At 36.9% G+C, this 15,304-nt stretch overlaps 1 protein-coding gene across 5 annotated transcripts in view; it reads right to left on the reverse strand.

Annotated features, from left to right (window-relative positions):
- Nucleotides 1–15,304, reverse strand: part of SMG1 (SMG1 nonsense mediated mRNA decay associated PI3K related kinase) — a 106,880-nt gene that overhangs the window by 54,889 nt on the left and 36,687 nt on the right. For all 5 annotated transcript variants that reach the window (XM_087417023.1, XM_087417024.1, XM_087417022.1 and 2 more), the window contains 14 exons: nucleotides 14,900–15,073; nucleotides 12,926–13,150; nucleotides 11,158–11,259; nucleotides 9,177–9,446; nucleotides 6,711–6,841; nucleotides 6,386–6,547; nucleotides 5,802–5,920; nucleotides 5,057–5,144; nucleotides 4,866–4,967; nucleotides 4,259–4,399; nucleotides 3,499–3,698; nucleotides 2,677–2,873; nucleotides 2,360–2,521; nucleotides 1,364–1,518 (listed from right to left, as the gene is read on the reverse strand). In XM_087417023.1, the coding sequence (XP_087273149.1) occupies nucleotides 1,364–1,518; nucleotides 2,360–2,521; nucleotides 2,677–2,873; nucleotides 3,499–3,698; nucleotides 4,259–4,399; nucleotides 4,866–4,967; nucleotides 5,057–5,144; nucleotides 5,802–5,920; nucleotides 6,386–6,547; nucleotides 6,711–6,841; nucleotides 9,177–9,446; nucleotides 11,158–11,259; nucleotides 12,926–13,150; nucleotides 14,900–15,073 (2,228 nt within the window). The remainder of the gene's footprint in view (nucleotides 1–1,363; nucleotides 1,519–2,359; nucleotides 2,522–2,676; nucleotides 2,874–3,498; nucleotides 3,699–4,258; nucleotides 4,400–4,865; nucleotides 4,968–5,056; nucleotides 5,145–5,801; nucleotides 5,921–6,385; nucleotides 6,548–6,710; nucleotides 6,842–9,176; nucleotides 9,447–11,157; nucleotides 11,260–12,925; nucleotides 13,151–14,899; nucleotides 15,074–15,304) is intronic.

Below are 15,304 nucleotides of genomic sequence, written 5' to 3' on the forward strand. Positions count from 1 at the left end.
GTGATACACACACACACACACACACACACACACACACACGATGGACTACTACTCAGCCATGAAAAAAAAAAAAGACAAAATCGTTCCATTTTCAACAACACGGATGGACCCTGACGGTATTATGTTACGCGAAATAAGCCAGACAGAGAGACAAACACTGCATGATTTCACTCATATGTGGAAGATAAACTAACACACGGACAGAGAGAACAGTTTGGTGGTTACCAGGGGAAGGGGGTTGGGGGTGGGCACAAGGGGTGAAGGGACGCATTTATATGGTGACTGACAAACAACAATGTACAATTAAAAGTTGACAATGGGGCCGGCCCAGTGGCATAGCGGTTAAGTGCGTGCGCTCCACTGCGGCAGCCCGGGGTTTGGATCCTGGGCGAGCACCGACACACCACTTGTCAAGCCATGCTGTGGTGGCGTCCCATATAAAGTGGAGGAAGATGGGCACGGATGTTAGCCCAGAGATAGTCTTCCTCAGCAAAAAGAGGAGGATTGGGAGATGCTGGATCAGGGCTGATCTTCCTCACCAAAAAAAAAAAAAAAAAAAAAAAGAAAGAAAGAAAAAAAAGTTCACAATGTTATAAACTATTATGACATCCACAAAAAAAAGAAAAAAAAAATCACATTGTAGAATATTTAACACAGCAAAGTATTTTTTAAAATACTGCCGAGTGGAAAAAGCAAAACCATGTAACCAGCAAAAACACTGCTATTTCTGTGAAAAGAAGGGCAAAAATTATATACAAGATAGAAAAGAACTAGGAAGGCATATATGCCAAAACTAACAGTTACCACTAGGAGACGGAATTATGAGAAGTTTTTTTATTTTTCCTACATTTTCCAGATTTGGTAACACTTACATCAATATACATAGACTATTACAGTTCATGCTCATTTACTTAGAGGAATCAAATGAGTCTGAATGTTGAGTAAACAGGGCTAATGAATGAGTACTCGAGCCATAAAGGGTAATTTATACCAGACTCTGATGTAAAATGTTATCAGTTAAGGATCAAGCTCAAAAGTATGTATAAAACAAATAATTGGCAGATCTTGTTTTAAGGAAGATTTCCTACTAACTAATAAATAGGAAAGGCACCCAAGTTTTACTACTAATTAAAGAACAGACTGAAGATGCCTCCTGGTAAAGTGATTTATAGCAAGCTTCTATTAAAAAGCTTCTATTTACAGAAAGCTTCTATTTCTATAAACAGCTGAAATTAAACATTGCTGTTTTAACATTTAACTACAACATTAGCCAGTAAATACAAAGGATTTAAACATAAATCCTATCACCCATTTCCTTCCTTCCAACTTTCCTTCCTTCCAACTTTCCTTCCTTCCAACTTACCTTCCTTCGGCCTGTTGGGCCACTGAGTTAATCCAGAGCAAATTTTTTCCAACAACGGAAGATGACCAGACGGCAATTCCCTGTATAGCTTCAGGACAATGAAGTTCACACAGTGCTTCTACCACCATCATGATGGTTACTTCCAACTCACTCCCCTGAAAGGGGCGTTCAGAAAAATTAACCACAGACCTCAATACGATTAAAAGTCAAATCGCTACTAAATTTACAACTACTGTTCACAATCTAAGCCTATTTAAAGTCAAATGTTTTTAACAATTATTTTTACAACAATATTACATTATTTAGCTCAGAGTTCTTAAAACGTTACGTATAATGTAGCTACAAAAGGTGACTGACAGAACCTTAAGAGCACATGAGTGTTAGTCTTTACAAAATAAAAAAAAGTTACCCAAACATTTAAACTGTGGCAACTGTAGGAGTAACACATGAAGTAAATACAAAGGAAAAATTAAGTATGAATAAACATGAATTAAAGGATGATTAATTTCATGTCTTTGAATATTGCCTATTGACATTACCTTAATAAGTAAACATTCGCTATTTTTGGATTCCACTTATTTATTGAGCCCACTTACAAGCCAGCACTTTTCTCACACATATTATAACATTATTATTACATAAAATTTTTCATACATTATAAAATTAGTATATATGCTTTACATTATAAAACTATTATTATAAATTATTATAAAAATTATTTTTTATAGACAAATTTCTTAGAATTACCTTTAAACTTCCAATCCTTAATCATAAGTAATGCACATTATGACATGTTCTAAGTACAAAATATGAATAGTTTATACAAATATGAATAACTTTGGAGGTTATTGTTTTTACAAAATTTTGGCTCAAAAGCTTTGAAAATGAATAGAAGTTTTAACTTATTTTATCCATAGATTAAATCATAGCAAAGGAATTAAACTCAAGTTCTTCTAATTAACAGATTTAATATTAACTCCAAACACATCACTTTACCTGAGATAGATTTGCCTTCATTTCTGTAAGCAAGTCAAAGCCATGTCTCACTGTCACAGCAGGCTGGCCTGCCAACAATCCAACCCTCATGATGGAGAGTCGGATCCGAGTTAGCCAGTCTTGACAAGTTTGGCGATTGGTATAAAAAAAAGTCCTAATGACCTTTAAAATGAAGAGAAAGCACGTTCAAATTATAGCTACAGATGTCTCAAATATACATAAACCAATATACAAGTCTATTGTGGTTTCGGCTCTGCGTACACTGTCAGGTTTGACCATGAAACTGCTACAAAGCAACACAGCCTCCTGAAACCAACCTTGGGAGGTGATGTTAATGCATTAGCGCATCCCTCATACGCATTATACATTAACTTCTCCAGATTTTCCAGATACTGCAGAAGGAGAACAAGTCTAAGCTGGTTGCTACTGTGGCCTTCATCATTGTCTGCAGTTGTCCACTGACTAACATCTTGATCCGGGTTTAAGGTGTGAGCTGCAAGACTTCTAATGATACCTAAAAGCAAAGAAAACATTCCAAATTTAAAAGAAATCGTTCAAGATTCTAGAAGTTCTTGGAGATAACTTCACAAATTCACATTTATCAAGTATCCTCTGTATATCCATCATTTACAAACAAAACCCCCAACATGAAAGATCTTTCATTTTAAGGGAAAAAATGCTTTCTCCACATAAATCCCCTAAGTTTTTTTTTTTTTTTTTTAATTTTTTTTTTCCCCTAAAGCCCCAGGCGATAGTTGTATGTCATAGTTGCACATTCTTCTAGTTGCTGTATGTGGGACGCGGCCTCAGCATGGCCGGAGAAGCAGTGCGTCTGTGCGCGCCCGGGATCCGAACCCGGGCCGCCTGTATCGGAGCGCAGGCACTTAACCGCTAAGCCACGGGGCCGGCCCACCCCTAAGTTTTTGAACAAAAACAGACAACTATGTTGTTGCCAACACAATTATTCAGTGAAAGCTTATTCTAACAAACATATCTAAAAGATTAACTGATCAAGTGTTAAAGAAATAATTCATATTCTCACAAATTTTTGTTTTAACAAAGATAAGAAATCCATTATTTCGTAATATACGGCCTGCAAATACTGACACCATTAAGTTTGAAAAAGCAGAGTCAATTACCTTCAATTGTCTGGAAGGTATCTTGAGCCCTGCCCAATGGGGTTCTCAACTTAGAAAGGACTGTGAACTGTGCTGCTTCCCAAATAGCCCACTGCCAAAGGACGGCGTCTGTCTTTAGAAGATTGCGGGGAATTGTTGATTGGTCACGCTTATCCAGTCTCTGGCAGCTATAGAACAACCTTTCTAACCAATTGTCCTTCCTGGGAAAAACAGTGCATATTTAACAGACAATGACAACTCCATTTTAATGATAAAAAAAAAACTGCAAGGGGAACAGGAGGAAAGAACTACAATTTTTCCTACTCGAAAAAGGCAAAAGCTGTACAACTGGGAAGCATTATATCCCCACCTCTCACTTTGAGGAGGCCTCTTACAGTTAGAACAGGATGGGGTATGCTGTGGGTGGATTATTAGGGTACACAGCTCATGACAATTTGGCTATCAGGATAAAACAGTCACTGCAACTGAGCCTCTCCAGAATGTCGATGCCCCAGGCCTCTCCCCAAGCACCAAGGACTAGGTGAGATGAGTTAACTGTCAACCACATTGCATTACTCAATTTCAAACGCCATTTTTGTTTCTTCAGAGCTTCAAAGCAATTCTTCCTACTGCTGAAAACTAAAATAACCCATTTGAGAAGAACATTACTTTCTACTCCACCCGACCTGACATTTTCTCCTCAAAACTTGGGTGTAGGGTCAAGATATTCAAGCATATTTAAATTACTTTCCCCAATGAAAGAGTCAAAGAAATGTCTTACCCTGTTCTATGCGAGTTCCCATACAAAATAAAACTAATAACATCAGAGAAATCTTGTGGGTGGAATGTGTTACTTGGTGCTTTACTCATGTGACTTCTTAATGCTAAAGAAATTTCTTGAATTTCTGTGTGATTGTTATTGCTGTAGACAGAAAATAAAGTCATTGTTATGCAAAATGTTTTAGTTAAAAGGTTAGTACATACTGTAAATGGGTCATTTTCTTGCAAAATAAATGTGGACGTTAAAAAAATAATAAAATTGAGGCTTTAAAATAGATACAGGCTTGAAATTTTTGGTTCTTACAGCTCCCAAATTAACTTAATCAAAACAATAAAAGATTACATTTTAGTTTTTCAAATAACGGAACACATTTTGGCACAATATGAATTATTCTGTAGTAATTGTGAGCTTATAAAGTTCATAAAAAATATAAAATTTTGTTATTTCTTCTGGAGCTGCACAATTTGATCCTTTGATATCTCTTCCATCAATGAGAAGCGCCATACAAGATGTGACATTAATTCATTAATAGGCGATTTGTTTTTTCCTAAACTAGACTAGGCAGTAACAACAGCAGAATGCCTTTGCCCCAACACAACTGTTATACCTCAGCACAACATCTAGAGGAATTGACTTCAACAGCTTTCCAAACGCTTGTCGAATACGAGTTCCACTGTGGACTAGCTGAACACGGCAGACATCAACACACCTACGGAAAAATGAAATAGACAACACAGGTGTGGCAATATTTCCAAGTTATTAGGGTCAGGGTCAAAAAGCAGGATCTGTGGCCCATACCTCTGTAAAAGATCATCCGGCAGGGAAGAGGACAAGGCGTGTAGACTGCTGCACGCCTGCAGACAGATATTCACATCTTCAACAAGAGCTATTCAAAATTAGAAGACAGTTACTTTCAGCTTGCCAGAAGTATTTATATGCCAGTATGTCTTAATTTTCTGAACCCATTCACTCATTCAACAAACAGTGAGTGCCACCTACTATGGACCAAGAGCTGGCCCTGCCTGAAATCCTCACTGGGAAAATGATACATTCAACAAAATCCACTTAAAGTGATTAGTCTTCACCCAAACCTTTTTCTGACGGAAATTTTTTTTCCCCCAAAAGCCCCAGTAGATAGTTGTATGTCATAGTTGCACATCCTTCTAGTTGCTCTATGTGGGACGTGGCCTCAGCATGGCCGGAGAAGCGGCGTGTCGGTGCGTGCCCGGGATCCAAACCCCGGGCCGCCAGCAGCGGAGCGCGCGCACTTAACTGCTAAGCCACAGGGCTGGCCCTCTGAGGGAAATTTTTAAAGCATACGTAAGATATAAATAATTCCATAAGCTTAAACATGTGACAATCACTTAAAACTATTCATTTTTCACATACTAAGAATGAAAAAAATTAAGACATATTATGCATCTGTAGTTAAAATGGGGATTATACATTTCAGGCCATGAAAGTACTCAAGTGACTATCTCTCTCCCATTACCAAAGATCCCTTTTTAAGCACTAACAAAACGAAAGAATCACAGAATCTTACTGTTGGCTAAAAGGCCTTTGCAAAATTTATGGAAAGATGGAAGAGCAAATAAAGGTGCGTATGTTTCAGACTTCTTCATTAAAACAGCCACTTCCAAAGCCCAGGTCATTAACAGTTTCCTGAAACACAAAATACACAGGTGATTTTACCTTAAAAAAAAGAAAAACAATCTTAAAAATCTACATTAGTTTCTTCTACATTCATCTTCTTACATTAGTTTTCTTTTGGTTTTTTAAATATCTCAAGCAATAAGAAACAAAAATTGAACTATAGAAATCTCTTTATCAAATATGATATGCCTTTTAAGACAACGTCCCCAAACTAATAAACTGTAGTAAATAAAATAAAAAAATTTCTATAGATACATTTTTCTATAAAACAGTGTGGGGGGAGAGATTTCATATAATGATTTTGAGAAAGAATAAGTAATCCTAGATTAAATAATAAAACCAAATTTTAAAGTGTTTCATAATGAAGAAGTTGCTCTATCCCACCTCAATAATCTTCATTTCTTATTCTCAAATTACGAAGCCAAATTAATACAAGTTAGAAATAATTAATATCATAAAAGACTACTTAGTTACCTTGTGTCCTGGTTAAGATTATCTTTCTTAAGCAATATTCCCAGGAGATTTAATATAATTGAGAAATGTTTTTTCGTAGCTGTGGTTACAGTACTAATCACGGCACCATCAAACAAGGACGGGGAGGAAGAACTAAGACTGCTAGATATAAAGTGATCGTGCCTGGAAGACAAAGTTTGGATCATTTTTTTTTCTCTAATTTTTTAAAAAAAGCAATTCCAAGTTAAATCAAGACATATTTTTTAAAATCTATACTTTAAAGGACCCATCTTCCCCTTTAAAAATTAAAAATAAAACTTTTTTTAAGTATTTCTGAATACAGTACCTGGTACAATGAGAATACAAAGTGTAAAGCACTGCATACTGAATGGCAGGGAAGTGAACAGCCAGGTCACTGTGCACAATCATCAGATTCTTACTCAGAAGTGCAAAGACAGTTGGAGACAGCGCCCACATCTGATGACATACAAAAGAAAGCAAATGTTTGGCCCCTCCAAGACATACATGGGTGCACAAAGTTTATCTTTCAAAATAAGTATGTCTACACATTTTTTATAATTAAAATGATATTTAAATTTGGAAACACTAGTACACCAAACCTGGGGTTGGCAAACACTTTTTGTCAAGACAAGAGAATATCTTAGGCTTTACTGTAGGCCATGACACCTCTGTTGCAACATCCAATTCCTCAACTCTACCACTGCATTGAGAAAACAGCCATAGACAAAATTTGAATGAAAGTAGCTATGTTTCAATAGAACTTCCTTTACAAAAACAGGTGAGGTTTGGCGATGATTGTACAATTCTGTGAATACATTAAAAACCGTTGAATTATAAATGGGAACTGTATGGTATGTGAATTATATCTCAATAAATATATTTTTTAAAAAAGAAAGGAAAAAAAGCAGTGAGCTGGATTTGGCTCATGGGCTGTAGTTTGCTGATCCCTGGTCTAAACAAAGCCCTTCGTACCCTTTCGTGCAGGAGACTGCACACTTCCTCAATTTTCCACACACAGTAGTCCCCCATTGTGCCTGGTTTCACTTTCCGCAGTTTCAGTTACTCTCTGAATCATCCCTCTGTCCAGCATATCCACTCTGTATACACCACTAGCCCATCAGCCACTTAGCCATCTCAGTTATCAGATCAACTGTCGTAGTATCACAGTGCTTGTGTTCAACCCTGATTTTACTTAGTAATGACCTCAAAGTGCAAGGGTAGTGATGTTGGCAATTCAGATATTCCAAAGAGAAGCTGAAAAGCACTTCTTTTAACTAAAAAGGTGAAAGTTCTCAACTTAATAAGGAAATAAAAAAAATAGTATGCTACCGTTGCTAAGACATACGGTAACTTTTATTACAGTATATTGTTATAACTGTTCTATTTTATTATTAGTTATCGTTGTGAATCACTTACTGTGCCTAATTTATAAATGAAACTTTATCACAGGTATTTACGTATATAAAACAACATAGTATTTTGGGGTTTGGTACTATCCGCAGTTTCAGGCATCCACTGGGGTCTTGGAACATATCTCCCATGGATAATGGTGCACTACTGTACTACTGGCAAGGGGCCCTGTCTAATGAGAACAAAGGCACATCCTGCCACTCTAAGCCTTTTCCATCCTTCCCTTTTCCTTTGTACTGCTAAGATACTCCATTCCACCTGATTGCCTCCCATCCTCACCCCCTCTCCTTGTTTCCAGAGTGCAGAACATAAACCTCCTCAAATCTGTATACAATGTGAATTCCTCAACAATCACATGTTAGAGCATAAAGAAAGGAAGAGTCTCTTGCAGCCTTCCAACATAAGCCATACGTAGCAGCGAGGGAAGGAGCAGCTACGGAGGGAGACAAGGCAATCTGATCTAACAAGGCATGCAAGGACAAACATCACATCTTGACTTTTCCCTCCCTTCTTTCTTAGAAATGTTATCCCTTAATTACATGCCACTACTTTTTGTTAGAAATCATGTTTTTCAGGCCGCCCCGTGCTTAGCGGTTAAGTGTGTGCACTCCGCTGCTGGCGGCCCGGGTTCGGATCCCGGGCACGCACCGACAAACCGCTTCTCCAGCCATGCTGAGGCCACGTCCCACATACAGCAACTAGAAGGATGTGCAGCTATGACATACAACTATCTACTGGGGCTTTGGGAGAAAAATAAATAAATAAAATTATTTAAAAAAAAAAAAAAGAAATCATGTTTTTTAATCCTGCAAGGTCCAATAGAAGGGAGAAATATACAAACTATAGTAATATAATTATAAATCTAAAGCAGGGTCACTTCAAATTTCTTAAAGAAAAGAAATCTTTATTCTTTTTCTAAAAGAAAGAATATATGAATGTTCCTAAAAAAAAATAGGCAATCAATCAGTAAGACCATATGTAAGCATTGATTTTAGTGGAGAGGAGGTGAAGGAGTACCAGGGGAAGAAAGGGCTGCATATTAAAAGAATTATACAAATTTTAGCTGTAGAAAATGTTGGCAAATTTTCTATAAGCATGCTAGAGTAAACAGGAGAAACTCATAACAAATATTTTCTAAAAAGTAAAACAAATATAAAAAAATTCTATCAAGGGTTGTCAAGGAAAGGAAGGAGAGAGCTAAACATAATGGCAAGGAAATATTCCTGTCCATTTTAATCCTCCCAGCATGTCCTCAACATGGCCATCTGTTCTACAGGGATTCCGTACAGGCACTGACGTGTTAGTAGATGAAACACAGAAACATGCAACAAGAAGAGCCTTCAGTGTGAGTAAAATAAAGGCATCAGAAGTAAAGACTCACCCCAATTAGTGAGTTTTTGGCATTTCCAATCGTAGTCAGGGCACTGAGGTCAAATATAACTACAAATTTTGCATTGTCTACATTGAATACATGATTCTTAAAAGCCTCATGTTGTATCTCAGAACAGGCATCAGGAAGTTGTAGACTATGCAGCAGGTTGTTTAGGGCACAAGTCATTTCTCCCAAAATTAATTTATAGGCAGTCTCCAAGACAGGAATATTCTTCAGGCTGAGCACTGCTTGATAAACAGCATGGGCAACAGCAACAACCTTAAAAAGAGAATTAAGGAAAGTTATAATTAAATGGAAAATAAATTACTATCTGCATAATGGCAATGATGCAAATCAATTTAAGACTGATAAATTCAATGTCCAGAACAACAAAGATCTTAATTTCTAAAACCCAACCTTAGGGAACCTATATATGTTGGTAAGCTTTTTTAAATCTATTACGCTTGGGGGACTTTTAAATCTACAAAGAAAGGGGATTCTATATGAAAAGTGGCAATATATGGGCCAGCCCCGTGGCTTAGCGGTTAAGTGCGCACACTCCGCTGCTGGCGGCCCGGGTTCGGATCCTGGGCGCGCACCAACGCACTGCTTCTCCGGCCATGCTGAGGCCGCGTCCCACATACAGCAACTAGAAGGATGTGCAGCTATGACATACAACTATCTACTGGGGCTTTGGGGGAAAAATAAATAAAATAAAAATAAAAATAAATAAAAGTGGCAATATAAAATTTCTTAAAAGGCCATTTTTACAAAATAGCCAGTGTCAGGCCGGCCCCGTGGCTTAGCAGTTAAGTGCACACGCTCCACTACTGGCGGCCCGGGTTCGGGGCCCGCGTTTAGATCCCGGGCGCACACCGACGCACCGCTTCTCTGGCCATGTTGAGGCCGAGTCCCACATACAGCAACTAGAAGGATGTGCAACTATCTACTCGGGCTTTGGGGGGAAAAAAAAAAAAAAGGAGGAGGATTGGCAATAGATGTTAGCTCACAGCCAGTCTTCCTCAGCAACAAGAGGATGATTAGCATGGATGTTAGCTCAGGGCTGATCTTCCTTACAAAAAAAAAAAAGCCAGTGTCAAAACAAATATACAAACAGTAGTTTATTAAGATTGGTTTTCCTATATCTGCTTTGGAAAGTCTACAGTGGTTTTGACAAGGAGCAGGTTGAGAAGCCAATAATGAAGTTTTATGTACAACATACACAGTACTTCTGAGTTTATAATGTTTTTGTTTTTTTGCCGAGGAAGATTCGCCCTGAGCTAACATCCACTACCAGTCTTCCTCTTTTTGTATGTGAGCTGCTGCCACAGCATGGCCAATGAGACAAGTGGTATAGGTCCATGCCTGGGAACCGAACCTGGGCCACCAAAGCGGAGCATGTCAAACTTAACCACTAGGTCACCAGGGCTGGCCCTAACTTTTTAAATATATTTGCTCGTTTTACCTTTATGAAATTTTAACAAAACGAATTTAATAAAAAACAATGATGGAAATCTGAAAAGAATATCAGGCTATCATTCATCAAGGTATACAGTATAATAATTAACAAATATTAAAAGATTCATTATAATCACTATACTCTAAATCAAGTATTTCTCATTTCATTCAATTTCTTTTCTTTTTTTTTTTTTTGGAGGAAGATTGGCCCCGCGCTAACATCTGTTGCCAATCTTCCTTTTATTTTTTTTTTTATTCCCAAAGCCAAGTACGTAGTTGTGTATCATAGTTATAGACTTGTAGCTCTTCTATACAGGACACCACCTCAGCATGGCTTGATGAGAGGTGAGCAGGTCCACACCCAGGATCCCGACCAGTGAACCCTGGGCCGCCAAGTAGAATGTGAGAACTTAACGGCTGCGCCACCGGGCCAGCCCCCTCATTCAATTTCATTTATGTAGCCTACTAAGCAACATAAGTCAAACTCTTCAATGGCCTAATTATCAAAAGTCATTATCAATGCATCACTTACCTCTTTTTCTTTATGATAACGTAAAAATAGTAGTTTTGATGATGGTATAAACAGTTTTTCTACAAATGATGATGGCAGTTTTGTATTTATCTGTTCAACAATCTAAAAGAATAAAATAAAAAGAAATGAGTTATCAAGTCACAAAATGACATGAAGGAATCTTAAATGCATATTGTTAAGTGAAAGAAGCCAATCTGAAAAGGCCACATACTATATGATTCCAACTATATGACTCTCTGCAAAAGGCAAAACTCTGGAGACAGTAAAAAGATCAGTGGTTGCCAGGGGTTTGAGCGGGGTAGTGGTCACTGGGAGAACACGTGGGATTTTTAGGTCAGTGAAACTATTCTGTATGATATTGTAATAGTGAATGTGTGGCGTTATACATGTGTCAAAACTTATAGAATGTACAATACAGACAGTGAACTTATGTTTACGTACAACATACACAGTACTTCTGAGACCTACAGACCATATAGAATCTATAGAACCTCAAGACCATAGAGTAAACTATAGACTTTAGTTAATAATAATGAATCAATTGGCTCATCAATTATCATAAATGTACCACACCAAAGCAAGATGTTAATAATAACAGGGAAAACTACTGGGGGGAGAGGGTATATGGGAACTCTGTACTTTTTGCTCCATTTTTCTGTAAACCTAAAACTGCTCTGAAAAATACTCTATTAATTAAAAAATATATATCTAAGTTACATTTTAAGGCCTTAACACTGTGACATTAAAAATGTTTAGATACATGGGCCAGCCCCGTGGCTTAGCGGTTAAGCGCACGCACTCTGCTACTGGCGGCCCGGGTTCGGATCCTGGGAGCGCACCGACGCACTGCTTCTCCGGCCATGCTGAGGCCGCGTCCCACATACAGCAACTAGAAGGATGTGCAACTATGACATACAACTATCTACTTGGGCTTTGGGGAAGGAAAAAAAGGAGGATGATTGGCAACAGATGTCAGCTCAGAGCCAGTCTTCCTCAGCAAAAAGAGGAGGATTAGCATGGATGTTAGCTCAGGGCTGATCTTCCTCACAAAAAACAAAAAAAAAATTAAAAAAAAAAAAAATGTTTAGATACCTAAATAGGATACATGTGTTTATACTTAAACATGGGCCTTTCTTTTTTTCTTCACAATGGCAGAGGGAGGTATAACTTTGGCAGAAATGTTCAGCAGAAAGTCATCTAGAATTTGCTTTAAAATAATCCAGTTGGGAATGGAGGGACAGCAAGGAGGCGGCAGAGAGCCGGAGGCCTAGATGAAACCAGATGGGCCATGTGTTTCTAATTATAGAAACTGAGTATTAAGTATGCAGAGATTCATTATACTATTCTATTTTTTTAATAGCATTCAAAATATACATAATAAAAGATGGAGGGGAGGGGAAATGTTTATGGTTAAGAAAACAAGTAAGACTATAAGAGAAGTTTCATATGGGAAACAAAACATAACAGAGTCATTCAAAATAGCTATTAAGTACCTTCTCCTATATAGTATTTATCAGGAGTACCAGACAGTCTCGTGTGAAGGATGATGTCTCATCAAAAAAAGAGTAAATCTACACTGAGATGAGCTATCAAACATTAAAAGTAAATAGACACTAGAGCAAAAGCAAATCAGATTATATAAATAAGACTAATGCAAACCTTAAAAAAAAAAAAAAAACACCAAGGCCTAATTTCTTCCACATCTATTTAAATTTCAGGACCTAATTAAACCAACATATTAAAAAGCAACAAAAAAGAATTCACATACCAATGTGAGTAAATTCAAGACTGAGATGATATAATCTGTACCACAAGTCTGGCAATTCTCCAGTTGATCTAATCCATATGTAATGACCATGTCACAATGTATAGTCATGCTAGGATCCAAGCTGCCGAGCAAAACACCAACACACTCATTAGCAGCTGTCAACACAGCCTCAGAAAAAAACACTTGGTTTGCAGCCGTCACACATCTCATTACTCTGTACAGAACCTGCAAATGGGGAAAACAAGCAGCTTTTTAAAAAAATTCACATGCTTCCACAGAGCAAGGATATATTTTCTATTTAATGCAGTTTCAATTGAAAATTAACTGCCTGCCTTGTCAGTAGTCTCTTAATATTCTAGTTCTCAGTGGTTGAATAATAATAAGGGTATCTTTAATACAACACAAAAATGATCTCGCCTAAAAAATTCTCAAGTACTATTGCGACAGGAATGGAATTTGCCATTTTCTATTTCTCTTATACCTGCTTCCTATGCCCTAAAGTCACTAAATGGCCGATGCTCAGAATCTTTGTAATTGTAAAACACACCAGAACTTAGAACAGTAAAAGTATTAACAGCATAGGAATCACCTGGCATGAGAGTAACTTGCTGTATTCTAGCACTTGGGTTATCGGTAATCAATCTTTTAAAACTAAACATCCAAGTCACCTTTAGCTTATGAAAGTTCATGTATGGATGGTCCCTTTGAAAGAAACCTTTCTCAGTCATACCACGTAATACCTGTATGAGGATATGAAAATTGTATGATTCCCAACCAAAAATCCCACTAAACTGTAATAGTCAATATTAATGTACTAAATTCCTAATAAAAATAACTTTGGAAAAAACAAGACCTAATTGACATAGAAAAATATTCCTGTAACATCCAACAACCACCACACATAGCTTTTTAAAATCTATATGCAGGTTAAAAAGGCCTAAAAGACCTTCATAAAAGAATACATTTAATATATAACGATCCTGGAAAATAATTATGTTCCTTTTATTTTACATCTGAGTTAACTGCCTTTATTTCAACACTAACACAGTCATCAAACAACTACCTTTTAGACAGTAAAAAAACATATGACACCATTTTGATCAGATTTAAAATATGAATATGCTGGTTTTAATTATCTTCAAGATCTGACATTTCTGCTCAAATACACAATTAACTCACCAAGAATTACATACATAATTAACATCCTACTTCATCCTTCATCTAGCAATGTGTTCTACAAAACGAAATATTCATAAAAGCTAGAGTTTTATCCTAACAATAAAATTTTAATCATTTAGATTAAATCTTTTATGACTGTATCCCTTCTTAGTCAAGCAGAGTATAATGATGAGGCTCACTTCTAATTGCATATTACACTGAACCACTCACTGGACTGTAATATAGGACAAATGATATTTGGGGCTTGAAGTGTGGCAATCTAGCTACCTCTTGTAATTGGTCTCAGATTACTATATATTTTAAGTTCTTATATCTTTGTATCCTTTGATGTCAGGCTATCAAGTATTTTCATCCTGGACAGTCACAGAAAATTACTTTTTGAAGCTTTCTCTATGGTGTGTTATTCTAAATATGTTGAAAAACTAAAAGGAAACTCAACAATTTAAAAGCAAAATTGTAATTAATATTATCAAAACACGAAAGAATAAGACTTCAAAAATATGTATAAAAAAGCAAGAATAAATGAATCTATGAAGGACCTCCTAAGAGAAAAGTTCATGGACATTTTGAAATTCAGAGTGGCCTTTTTTTCATAAGGGGAAAGGAGGGAATAGGAGGGGGTTGGAATATAGTAGGATTCCCTACTCTGGATATTTAAGAAAGTAGCCAGGTACATACATACATACATACATGCTAAACAAATGAAGGGTTAATAACAGTTTACTAGGTAAAGAGAACCATTTACAATACGAAACAATTTTTTGAATGATATTTAAAACTCCTACAGACACTTACATCTGTTACATATGCCTCAGTAATTGGAGGACCCCGAATAGGGCTGAAGCGTTCCCCAATGCTCCTCACCACAGTACTGAATACCCGGAGAAGCGCTGCCAACTTTGGTAACGACACTGATGGAGGAGGAACGTCTTCATCCACTGACTCCCCAGAGGCCACATGGCTGAGGTCCTAGATGTGAATTCACAGTATTCTTATTTAAGTAAGACATTGTTAAAAAATAAAATAAAAAACATCTCCCAATTTTTAAGCCAATTAACTTTATAATAGATTTTTACAAATAAAGAGAAATTTTGGCCTAGAAGAAAAGGAAACACGAATGTAAATGTAAAAGTGGAATTTACTTGTCTAAATAAGCCAATATTAACCTCAGTAATGAAGGAAATAACCTCTTGTTATTTA

The sequence above is a fragment of the Ceratotherium simum genome, chromosome 26 (genome assembly GCF_057802395.1).
Source record: "Ceratotherium simum simum isolate JZ-2026a chromosome 26, ASM5780239v1, whole genome shotgun sequence".
Classification (NCBI taxonomy): domain Eukaryota; kingdom Metazoa; phylum Chordata; class Mammalia; order Perissodactyla; family Rhinocerotidae; genus Ceratotherium; species Ceratotherium simum.